Genomic DNA, 14,013 nt, shown 5'->3' on the forward strand with positions numbered 1-14,013 from the left:
CTGTCATGGAATAAACAATCTACTGTTGATGACACTGTCATGGGAAAAACAATCAACTCTTGATGACACTGTCATGGAATAAACAATCAACTCTTGATGACACCATGTCATGGAATAAACAATCTACTCTTGATGACACCATGTCATGGAATAAACAGTCAATTCTTGATAACACCCTGTCATGGAATAAACAGTCAACTCTTGATAACACCTTGTCATGGAATAACCAGTCAACTCTGCATATAAGAATATTTTATTTAGAATGAATTCAGTATTTTAATGTGTACAATTTTATATTACCTCAATTTGATTATTGTTTCAATATTTAGAGACATTGTTCATCTTACCTTCTGGGGCCCTGAGGGGCCACGTGGTCTAAAGCGCTTTCCGTTACGGATCACTGCCATCTCACCTCTGTCTATGTGGGTTTGAGTCTAGGATTCGGCTAACATGGGTATGTGAGAAAGCTCGCCAGTAGCTTCTCGTGGGTCAGTGGTTCTTCCCGGGGTTTTCCTGTTTTCTTCCTCCACCATTAATACTGGCCGCCATGCATAGCCTATCATTGTGCTGAAATATGGCATTAAACCACACAACAACAACAACATCATCTTACCTTCCAAAAATACATCGAAAATCTTTGGAAGAAAGTGGCTGGAACTTTTATTTGAAATACACAGTTGATTATGTTTTACAGTGACTCAGTCCTCATGTACAAAGTTCGATATAATATGGTACCAGATAATCTGAATACTTTGAAGCGTAGTCAGATCACATCCTCCTCTAATAACAATCCCAAAACATTCCTTAAAATATGGAATATCTTACATAATGATATTAAGTTATGAACAACCCCTTTTTTGATATGAAATGCAGGACTTATAGACAATTCGGCCCAAAGACAATTCGGCCCAAGACAATTCGGCCCAACTTGGACCGAAAATAAGACAATTCGGCCCAACTTAAAAGACAATTCGGCCCAACTCGAAAGACAATTTGGCCCAACTTTATGATAGTTGTATAAAGATAATTTTCTTCAAACAGCAAGTAGATACTATGTAAGATAGCTGAGAGAGAGAGAGAGAGAGAGAGAGAGAGAGAGAACACAAACTAACATATATTGCGCTTTCTAATTAAAATACTTAAATACATTTATTTTTATGCTTAAAAAAATATATGCATCTGCATGACATTCTGAATAAAAGTTGTCTGGTCAAATATTCTATATTGATTTATCAAATAATAATAATACTTAACAGATAATATTCTACAGAATACCTTTACATTTTTCTAAGAGTAGTGACACCGTACATGAGATATTATACTAATATATTTGATTTTAGGCTTCAGATTGTAACACTGCTTCATATATGTGTTTAATATGGTTAATCAAACATATTTGTAATAATTTCATGCCATTTTTTCATGACCAAAAGGGAACCAAGAAAGCCGAGTGAAAACGATTACAGATTTAATGAACAGTCTTTTGTCGTATGTATCTGATACATACGTTATATTTTTGGAGTTACTAAAAAAAGGCATACACATTGTAAACTTTCGTGCTTATGTTTTGAATCGGAAACTGTTAAGATTAGATAGGTATTAATTTGACAACTTAAAATGTTTTTTTTGGTGTTTTGAATATTCATTATTATCAATTTAAATGAAATTTAAAATACGAGAAATTTTGGTAAAGATGCATCTTACGTTGTGCACATTTATCTGTCTTTTTCGTAACTCATAATAGCAAAATGCAATAATGTTCTGAATTATTGCAAAATACCTAATTATGCAATTTTCGAACATTTTCACCGGAATAATTTTATTTGCAAATCATAACAAATACGTTCAAATACGAGAAGATCTCTTGTAACGTATGTATTTTGCCTGAGAATTAAGGTTTTGAGACCAAGTGGGCAAGTGCCTAACAAAATCAACCTTCTTCCACAGGAGATATGATGCATCTCATTATTGTCTACATAACTCCCCAAGCATCACGTCCATCTCTACTATACTTTTTATCAGACGTCCTTTCTCCACAGTAATATTTGTCTTTGGGACGGTTTTCCTAAAGATATCAGAAAGCTCCTAACCATTATAACTTAGGAAAACATTTATCTAGTTCACCAAATGTTTCAAATTTTATTCTCAACCTATTCTATTTTACAAACTAATTAAAATGAGAATGAATAATTAAGTTACCTAATGCAAGGATTTTGAACTATACGGTAAAAACATTATATAAGAATTGTCAAAATGAATGTTAAAAATAAATACTTATTAAAACTATTGTCAGTTGTATTATAAAATTGGGCTGAATTGTCTTTCGAGTTGGGCCGAATTGTCTTTTAAGTTGGGCCGAATTGTCTTATTTTCGGTCCAAGTTGGGCCGAATTGTCTTGGGCCGAATTGTCTTTGGGCCGAATTGTCTAATAGCCTAAATGCAGAAGTAAAACATTCTTTTCATCCCAGTTTTGTAAGCAACTGCCATATTTTATTATTTCCAGCCTTCAATAATTCTTGTCTTGTGCAGTTCAATGCATTTTTTTGGTACACATTGTGAATAAAGTATTTTATTATTATTAGTTATGCACCATCAGCAGTTACAAAACCATGTGGGGGGTTCTGAGTGGCCAAGTGGTCTAAAGCGCTCTCCGTTACGGATCACTGCCATCTCACCTCTGTCTGCATGGGTTTGAGTCTCGGATTCAGCCAGTGTGGGTATGTGAGAAATTGTGCGAGTAGCTTCTCGTGGGTCGGTGGTTTTTTCCGGGCTTTTCCCGGGTTCTTCCTCCACCATTAATACTGGCTGCCACGTATAGCCTATCGTGTGCTGAAAAGTGGTGTTAAACCCTACAACAACAACAACAACAAAATCCTGTGGACAGCTTACATGTTGTGTAAAGAAGAACCCCATTAATTTTAGGGTTAGAAACTCATTAGTCAAGGTCACCATGAATGAAAAAATGGATTCTTCACAGTAACTTAAATTTACCATTATCTTTTGTTGTCATACTTTGTGGCTGATTCATACTTTCAATATGGAAGAACCCTATTTAATTTTTGGGTCAAAAGATAACATGTCAAAATAACTGGATGAAAGAAGAAAAATGTTTTCTGCATAATAACTCATCTTACCCGCCATCTACAGTTACCAAACTTGGGGTACGGAAAAAAAACGTATTAATTTCAGATCAAAGATCAAGGGTAAAGGGACTAAAGAAGATGCTTTTCTTACAATAACTCCATCATCAACCAAACTTTGCCACGTACTTGGGGTAAGGAAGAAACCTATCTGTTTTGGGGTTACAAGGTCAAAGGTTGGTGTGACTAAAAAGATAAATGGCCTCTATACAGTGACATTTATTTCTACACCAAGAAGCTGAAGGATGAATGGTCCTGGTAATTTAGACTGAAAGAAGAAAACCTGTGTCCTTGTATTATTTTTAGTTTTACATCACAGACCTGGATCATACTTTGTAAATTTCTTGCAATTGAAGTGAAGAAAAACCTTTTAATTTTTGGGTCAGAAGTTCAGTGGTCCAGGTCATTGTGACTTAAAAAAAATAAGTGGTTTTTACATAAAAATTTAAGTTACCTGCATGGATTTTTTATTAGATACATGATAGGCATATGATGTGCCATTCATGATATTTTTCTTGGCCTTCAGTCTGTTGTATTCCATCGTGATGGGTCCCCATTTACCTGTGGACCTGGGTTCGAGTCTATGTAGAGTATGAATTAAAAATTATCTAACATATATATGTGTGTGTGTGTGTGTGTGTTTGTGTATGGGCTGTTCAGTACCAGTATTTTCTTTTCTTCATTTTCAGGATGTATGTGAACTGTTCTGGACCAGGTTTTGGTCTACACTCAGACATTGTGATGCCCTACATTACCCACTATGGTTCTAGGGAGCAGGTTGAGAAGTTTATACCAAGGATGACAGCAGGTACATGTATTGGAGCCATTGCCATGACAGAACCTGGAGCTGGCAGGTAGATTATGACATATCCATTCAATCTGGCAGGTAGATTTGACATATCTATTCAATCTGGCAGGTAGATTATAACATATGCTTTCAATATGGCAGGTAGATTATGACATATTCATTCAATCTGGAAGGTAGATTATGACAAATCCATTCAATCTGGCAGGTAGATTATGACATATCCATTCAACCTGGCAAGTAGATTAAGACATATTCATTCAATCTGGCAGGTAGATTATACCATATCCATTCAACCTGGTAGGTAGATTATGACATATCCATTCAATCTGGCAGGTAGATCATGACATATCCATTCAGTCTGGTAGGTAGATTATGACATATCCATTCAATCTGGCAGGTAGATTATGACATATCTATTCAGTCTGGTAGGTAGATTATGACATATCCATTCAATCTGGCAGGTAGATTATGACATATTCATTCAATCTAGCAGGTAGATTATGACATATCCATTCATTCTGGCAGGTAGATTATGACATATCCATTCAATCTGGCAGGTAGATTATGACATGTCCATTCAATCTGGCAGGTAGATTATGACATATCCATTCAGTCTGGCAGGTAGATTATGACATATCCATTCAATCTGGCAGGTAGATTATGACATATTCGTTCAATCTGGCAGGTAGATTATGATATATCCATTCAATCTGGCAGGTAGACTATGACATATCCATTCAATCTAGCAGGTAGATTATGACATATTCATTCAATCTGGCAGGTAGATTATGACGTATCCATTCAATCTGGCAGGTAGATTATGATATATTCATTCATTCTGGCAGGTAGATTATGACATACTCATTCAATCTGGCAGGTAGATTTTGACAAATCCATTCAATCTGGCAGGTAGATATGACATATCCATTCAATCTGGCAGGTAGATTATGACATGTCCATTCAGTCTGGTAGATAGATTATGACAAATCCATTCAATCTGGCAGGTAGATGTGACATATCCATTCAACCTGGCAGGTAGATTAAGACATACTCATTTAATCTGGCAGGTAGATTATGACATATCCATTCAATCTGGCAGGTAGATTGTGACATTCAATCTTACAATGATAATCTGGTTGTCAATTTTATTACATTCCACACACCAATATTTGAATTAATTAGGTGTTTGTACACATACTGTATATCAAAAACTAATTTAAAGAAGAAGTATTTTATAAATACCTAACTGCATTATTTTGTATTTAGAGTTAGGGGAACAAAACTCATTTGTTAGGGTTTGGGTTTTATTTTGACCTGATAGCCCTGATGTCTTGTTATGTCCCATGAAAATTGTTCTTTGAGCCATCTTGGAAGAAAGTATGTTTATAGTTGAATGTATCACTTGTGTGTGTTGACCAGGGAAGGTGTCTGTAATTGTACACACAGTATGGCTTATACACACAAGTGGGGGGAGATGTCTGTAATTGTACACACAGTATGGCTTATACACACAAGTGGGGGGAGATGCCTGTAATTGTACACACAGTATGGCTTATACACAGACTCATGGGAAGATGTCTGTAATTGTACACACAGTATGGCTTATACACACAAGTTGGGGAAGATGTCTGTAATTGTACACACGGTATGGCTTATACACACAAGTCGGGGGAGATGCCTGTAATTGTTCACACAGTATGGCTTATACACACAAGTCGGGGAAGATGTCTGTAATTGTACACACAGTATGGCTTATACAAACAAGTCGGGGAAGATGTCTGTAATTGTACACACAGTATGGCTTATACACACACGCATGAGAAGATGTCTGTAATTGTACACACAGTATGGCTTATACACACAAGTCGGGTAAGATGTCTGTAATTGTACACACAGTATGGCTTACACACACAAGTCGGGGAAGATGTCTGTAATTGTTCACACTGTATGGCTTATACACACATGCATGGGAAGATGTCTGTAATTGTACACACAGTATGGCTGATACACACAAGTCAGGTAAGATGTCTGTAATTGTACACACAGTATGGCTTATACACACACACACAGGGGAAGATGTCTGTAATTGTACAAACAGTATGGCTTATACACACAAGTGGGGGAAGATGTCTGTAATTGTACACACAGTATGGCTTATACACACACGCATGGGAAGATGTCAGTAATTGTACACACGGTATGGCTTATACACACACGCATGGGAAGATGTCTGTCATTGTACACACAGTATGGCTTATACACACACAAGCAGGGGGAGATGTCTGTAATTGTACACACAGTATGGCTTATACACACACAAGCAGGGGGAGATGTCTGTAATTGTACACACAGTATGGCTTATACACACACAAGCAGGGGGAAGATGCTTGTAATTGTACACACAGTATGGCTTATACACACACAAGCAGGGGGAGATGTCTGTAATTGTACACACAGTATGGCTTATACACACACAAGCAGGGGGAAGATGCTTGTAATTGTACACACAGTATGGCTTATGCACACACAAGCAGGGGGAGATGTCTGTAATTGTACACACAGTATGGCTTATACACACATGCATGGGAAGATGCCTGTAATTGTACACACAGTATGGCTTATACACACACAAGCAGGGGGAGATGTCTGTAATTGTACACACAGTATGTAAAATGAGTGATGGTTATGTTAAGCATCACCCTCCCACCAATCAAATACTGACAGATGTAAAATATCTCACAACATATCAAAACAGTTTAAGAACTTTTGTACTGTTGGGTACTGTTGTCTTGCATGAAGTAATTGTTGATCGAAAGCTTTCCTCTTTTTACCTTGGTCCAGTAGTGTCCAACCATTTAAATGCTAGAATTGGTGAATTTAATGTGTTACGACTATATGGTCTTAAACTAAGTAACAGAAAGAGTGAAAATCAACAAATTTGAGTAATATTCAAGAAATAATCTGTTTACCTGAATACAAAGTGAAAATGTAAAAAGAACTTAAGTATTGTGAAATAAATTCCAAATTGTCCTAAACATATTATCACAAGTACAGAATTGTAGATTATTCCGAATGAATTCCAGTGGTGTTCCAAATGAATTCCAATCTTGGATGTGCTGATATACCAATATGTTGGAATAGTGTTGATGTTCTTTCAGTCTTGATTTATCACAAAGTGCAATTCAAAATGTCTCTATTATTATTATGTATATTTAATTTTTGTATTTGTTTTTTTTTTCTTCTCCAGGATGATAGACTGTGTGTAATGGTATTTTGGATTTCAACTTGTGCAAAATTAAGTTCACTGTATACCTGACTAGAGACATTGAAACTGCTTTTATTTTGCAAAGACATAAGACATAGTTAATATATCTCTAGGAGTTAATTACTAGGGTGACTAACAATAAAGGTAGACATGTTAATTGGGTCTGGGTCTAGAATACTGGAGTTCCACCAGGAAAACCTTGTTGTACCTGAGGTTTCCTATGATCTTTATTATAATTTTGTTAACAGATTTTATCTGCTTACAACTTGTAATCTTCTAGAAATAAAATTTGGACCTACATCCTGGCTCTACTTTTGTGTCTTTTTTTTATAACCTTGTTTACTTGAAACAAATTTCATTCTTGTGATAACATCAGAAGCAGAATCATTTTATTTTTGTGTACAGGTTTTGAAATTGGATGGAATTATTTATTCAAACTATTATTCTCTGGAATTACAAATTGCTTAAAATATTCTTTGACAGAAACATTGATTTAGAATTATATATATATATATATATATATATATATATATATATATATATATATATATATATATATATATATATATATATATATATATATATAAATTATAATAATGAATTGAGACAAAGACATTTTAAATGATATTACTGTTATTAATTGGAAGACTGTTGGCACATCAGCACACTTCAGGCCACTGGTAAATTGAAGACTATAGGCTAGATCTTATTTTGACGACCAATGGAATTTAATTAGAATTGTATTAATTCAGACTGGTGATAGAACCGTTTGGAACACACCCATTCCTAAAAGAACAATTCATACAGTAAAGTTTTCTTCTATTTGTCAGATGCACCTATGATTAAAGTTACATAAGTTGAAGTCTTTTAATGACACAAAATATACAGTTGTGCAGTAGTTTCATTGGTGCTTGTTTGGTTACTTTACAAAATAGTACACTTGATGATCCACACTATTTTTATCTTTTTGAATCAATACTCCATTAACCCCAGCATCACTTGCATTAACAGACATTTTAAGTGATTGACTGAAATTTGGAACTAGAGAACAGGTGCACCCTTAAGTATGGCCTTCAGGTTATCAAAAGCCTCCTGATATTTTTTGTCCAATGAAACTTTGTTTCCTTACACAAGAATTTGGGCAGGACTTAAGCAATTATGGAAAAATTTGAGCTGTACCCACATATTACATCAATTGCTGTTTCACTGATAGGCACATGCAAATCAGAGATAGCCTTGACCTTTGTAGTTTGTCCTGAAAATTTAACACAAGCACAGCAAAACTCAATTTTACCTAAATTAGTTGTCAAATATGCATCACTAAATCAAAGAATTTCTGAATGGTTTTCAAGTGATCTTTATAGGTGTCATTGTAAATGAAAACATCATTGATGTAAGCATGACTGTGATCTAGATCAGGCAGAAGACTAAGAGTGAAATATAATGTACAATCGTAGGCAGAGGACTAAGAGTAAAATATAATGTACAATCGTAGGCAGAGGACTAAGAGTAAAATATAATGTACAATCGTAGGCAGAGGACTAAGAGTAAAATATAATGTACAATCATAGGCAGAAGACTAAGAGTAAAATATTGTGTACAATCATAGGCAGAGGACTAAGAGTAAAATATAATGTACAATCGTAGGCAGAAGACTAAGAGTAAAATATAGTGTACAATCGTAGGCAGAGGACTAAGAGTAAAATATAATATACAATCGTAGGCAGAGGACTAAGAGTAAAATATAATGTACAATCGTAGGCAGAGGACTAAGAGTAAAATATAATGTACAGTCGTAGGCAGAGGACAAAGAGTAAAATATAATGTACAATCGTAGGCAGAGGACTAAGAGTAAAATATAATGTACAAACGTAGGCAGAGGACTAAGAGTAAAATATAATGTACAATCGTAAGCAGAAGACTAAGAATAAAATATAATGTACAATCATAGGCAGAGGACTAAGAGTAAAATATAATGTACAAACGTAGGCAGAGGACTAAGAGTAAAATATAATGTACAATCATAAGCAGAAGACTAAGAATAAAATATAATGTACAATCATAGGCAGAGGACTAAGAGTAAAATATAGTGTACAATCGTAGGCAGAAGACTAAGAGTAAAATATAGTGTACAATCATAGGCAGATGACTAAGAGTAAAATATAATGTACAATCGTAGGCAGAAGACTAAGAGTAAAATATAGTGTACAATCGTAGGCAGAGGACTAAGAGAAAATATAGTTTACAATCATAGGCAGAGGACTAAGAGTGAAATATAATGTACAATCGTAGGCAGAGGACTAAGAGTAAAATATAGTGTACAATTGTAGGCAGAGGACTAAGAGTAAAATATAGTGTACAATCATAGGCAGAGGACTAAGAGTAAAATATAGTGTACAATTGTAGGCAGAGGACTAAGAGTAAAATATAGTGTACAATTGTAGGCAGAGGACTAAGTAAAATATAATGTACAATCATAGGCAGAGGACTAAGAGTAAAATATAGTGTACAATCGTAGGCAGAGGACTAAGAGTAAAATATAATGTACAATCGTAGGCAGAGGACTAAGAGTAAAATATAATGTACAATCATAAGCAGAGGACTAAGAGTAAAATATAATGTCCAATCGTAGGCAGAGGACTAAGAGTAAAATATAATGTACAATCATAAGCAGAGGACTAAGAGTAAAATATAATGTACAATCGTAGGCAGAGGACTAAGAGTAAAATATAATGTACAGTCATAAGCAGAAGACTAAGAGTAAAATATAATGTACAATCATAGGCAAACAAGGTATATGATATGTTGTTTTTAAAATGACCCGTACAATCTGTAATTATTGACAAAAGCAAACCATACAAATTGAATATGCATAACAAATGACATAAACTCACTGCATCATTTAAACCAATGACTTAAAGCATTATAATAATCCCTGCTCTTCAAATCTAATTGGTCCAGGGTACACTGCATTTTATTTCAAATCAACACTTAGTACATTTAGAACAACTTTTCTTCTTTAAAATCCACACTTAGTATATTTACAACAACCTTTGTTCAAATCCACACTTAGTACATTTAGAACAACATTTGTTCTTTAAAATCCACACTTAGTACATTTAGAACAACCTTTGTTCTTTAAAATCCACATTTAGTACATTTAAAATAACCTTTGTTCAAATCCACACTTAATACATTTACAAGAACCTTTGTTCAAATCCACACTTAGTACGTTTAGAACAACCTTTATTCAAATCCACACTTAGTACATTTAGAACAACCTTTGTTCAAATCCACACTTAGTACATTTAGAACAACCTTTGTTCAAATCCACACTTAGTACATTTACAACAACCTTTGTTCAAATCCACACTTAGTACATTTACAACAACCTTTGTTCAAATCCACACTTAGTTCATTTACAACAACCTTTGTTCAAATCCACACTTAGTACATTTACAACAACCTTTGTTCTTTAAAATTCAGACTTATTACATTTAGAACAACCTTTGTTCTTTAAAAGCCACATTTAGTACATTTAGAACAACCTTTGTTCTTTAAAATCCACACTTTGTATATTTACAACAACCTTTGTTCAAATCCACACTTAGTACATTTACAACCTTTGTTCTTTAAAATCCACACTTATTGCATTTACAACAACCTTTGTTCTTTAAAATCCACACTTAGTACATTTAGAACAACCTATGTTCTTTAAAATCCACACTTATTACATTTACAACAACCTTTGTTCTTTAAAATCCACACTTATTACATTTACAACAACCTTTGTTCTTTGAAATCTACACTTAGTACATTTACAACAACCTTTGTTCTTTAAAATCCACACTTATTACATTTACAACAACCTTTGTTCTTTAAAATCCACACTTATTACATTTACAACAACCTTTGTTCTTTGAAATCTACACTTAGTACATTTACAACAACCTTTGTTCTTTAAAATCAACACTTATTACATTTACAACAACCTTTGTTCTTTAAAATCCACACTTATTACATTTACAACAACCTTTGTTCTTTAAAATCCACACTTAGTACATTTACAACAACCTTTGTTCTTTTAAATCTACACTTAGTACATTTACAACAACCTTTGTTCTTTAAAATCAACACTTATTACATTTACAACAACCTTTGTTCTTTAAAATCCACACTTATTACATTTACAACAACCTTTGTTCTTTAAAATCCACACTTAGTACATTTACAACAACCTTTGTTCTTTTAAATCTACACTTAGTACATTTACAACAACCTTTGTTCTTTAAAATCCACACTTATTACATTTACAACAACCTTTGTTCTTTAAAATCTACACTTAGTACATTTACACCAACCTTTGTTCTTTAAAATCCACACTTATTACATTTACAACAACCTTTGTTCTTTAAAATCCACACTTATTACATTCACAACAACCTTTGATCTTTAAAATCTACACTTAGTACATTTACAACAACCTTTGTTCTTTAAAATCCACACTTATTACATTTACAACAACCTTTGTTCTTTAAAATCCACACTTAGTACATTTACAACAACCTTTGTTCTTTAAAATCTACACTTAGTACATTTACAACAACCTTTGTTCTTTAAAATCCACACTTATTACATTTACAACAACCTTTGTTCTTTAAAATCCACACTTACTACATTTACAACAACCTTTGTTCTTTAAAATCTTCACTTAGTACATTTACAACAACCTTTGTTCTTTAAAATCCACACTTATTACATTTACAACAACCTTTGTTCTTTAAAATCCACACTTATTACATTAGAACAACCTTTGTTCTTTAAAATCTACACTTAGTACATTTACAACAACCTTTATTCTTTAAAATCCACACTTATTACATTAGAACAACCTTTGTTCTTTAAAATCTACACTTAGTACATTTACAACAACCTTTGTTCTTTAAAATCCACACTTATTACATTTACAACAACCTTTGTTCTTTAAAATCCACACTTATTACATTCACAACAACCTTTGATCTTTAAAATCTACACTTAGTACATTTACAACAACCTTTGTTCTTTAAAATCTACACTTAGTACATTTACAACAACCTTTGTTCTTTAAAATCCACACTTATTACATTTACAACAACCTTTGTTCTTTAAAATCCACACTTATTACATTTACAACAACCTTTGTTCTTTAAAATCTACACTTAGTACATTTACAACAACCTTTGTTCTTTAAAATCTACACTTAGTACATTTACAACAACCTTTGTTCTTTAAAATCCACACTTAGTACATTTACAACAACCTTTGTTCTTTAAAATCCACACTTAGTATATTTACCTTTGTTCTTTAAATTTTGATTTCTAAGGTTTTCTTACAGATGCTGACTCACATCCAGGAAAGTTTAATTACTTTTTGCTAATTATCAGCAAGGAATGAGTTTTATAATAAAAAATTGTTTACTCAACAGCGATCTTCAGGGCATTAGGACCCATGCCAAGCAGAATGGGTCTGACTGGATACTGAATGGTAGCAAAGTCTTCATTACCAATGGCTGGATGTGTGACGTAGTCATTGTGGTAGCTATTACAAACCCCAATGCAAAATCCATGGCTCATGGCATCAGCCTGTTCCTGGTCGAGACTGGCACACCTGGATTCAAGAAAGGTCGAAAGCTTGAGAAGCTTGGATTTAAGGCTCAGGTGCAATGGAATATGGTCAAGTGTGTCAATGCAGTTTGTTGTTGTTGTTGTTGTTGTTGTAGGGTTTAACGCCATTTTTCAGCATACGATAGGCTATGCATGGCGGCCAGTATTAATGGTGGAGAAAGAACCTGGGAAAACCCCGGAAAGAACCACCAACCCATGAGAAGCTACTGGCAAACTTTCTCACATTCCCACATTGGCCGAATCTGAGACTTGAACCCATGCAGACAGAGGTGAGATGGCAGTGATCCGTAACGGAGAGTGGTTTAGACCATGCAGCCACTCTGAGCCCTCAGTGCAGTTTGAAATTCAAAGATCAGGTGCAGTGGAATATGGTCAGCTATGTCTATGCAGTGTGAAATTCATAGATCAGGTGCAGTGGAGTATGGTGTATTGTGTCATTCTAGTTTGAAATATCTCGGGTGCAATGCAGTGTAGAGTAGTTTGTCATTGCAATTTCAAATTCATAGCTTCTTTGCTCAACAGAAGAATAATATTGTTTTATTATTGTTTGCTGATTAGAAACATTTGCAAGTAATTGTCTTTCAAACATTCAAGGAAGCATGCTATATGTTGATGTTAACCATCACAAATTCAACAGTTGATTGCAGGCACCGAGTGACTGAGTGGTCTTGGGCACTTATGGATAACTGCCATCTCACCTCTGTCTGCGTGGGTTTGAGTCTCGGTTTTGGCCAATGTGGGTATGTGAGAAAGCATGCCAGTAGCTTCTCATGGTTCTTTCAAGGGTTTTATCCAGTTCTTCCTCCACCATTTATGCTGGCAGCCATGTATAGCCTATATTGTGCTGAAAAATGGCATTAAACCCTACAGCAACAACAAAGTTGAGTGCAGAAAAATTTGTTGTCTTTTATGAAACACATACAACTAAGTGTATCACTTAGAGGATTGGTTTGCAGTATGCTTACCTCAAGGAATCAAAACTAAACTGTATGATGAATCCAGGAACAGAATAGTAATGCAATTAAATCAAAACTGTACTGTATGATGAATCCAGGAACAGAATAGTAATGCAAATTAAATCAAAACTGTACCATATGATGAATCCAGGAACAGAATAGTAATGCAAATTAAAT

General features: G+C 34.2%; 1 protein-coding gene across 1 annotated transcript in view; it reads left to right on the forward strand.

Moving 5' to 3' along the window:
- The window catches only part of LOC149792117 (long-chain specific acyl-CoA dehydrogenase, mitochondrial-like), an 84,018-nt gene that overhangs the window by 29,791 nt on the left and 40,214 nt on the right, over window positions 1-14,013 (forward strand). The window contains exons 5-6 of the mRNA XM_089970640.1: window positions 3,831-3,995; window positions 12,682-12,913. Of these exons, the coding sequence (XP_089826766.1) occupies window positions 3,831-3,995; window positions 12,682-12,913 (397 nt within the window). The remainder of the gene's footprint in view (window positions 1-3,830; window positions 3,996-12,681; window positions 12,914-14,013) is intronic.

This window comes from Sinohyriopsis cumingii, chromosome 9 (genome assembly GCF_028554795.1).
Source record: "Sinohyriopsis cumingii isolate HCF-2022 chromosome 9, ASM2855479v2, whole genome shotgun sequence".
Taxonomy (NCBI): domain Eukaryota; kingdom Metazoa; phylum Mollusca; class Bivalvia; order Unionida; family Unionidae; genus Sinohyriopsis; species Sinohyriopsis cumingii.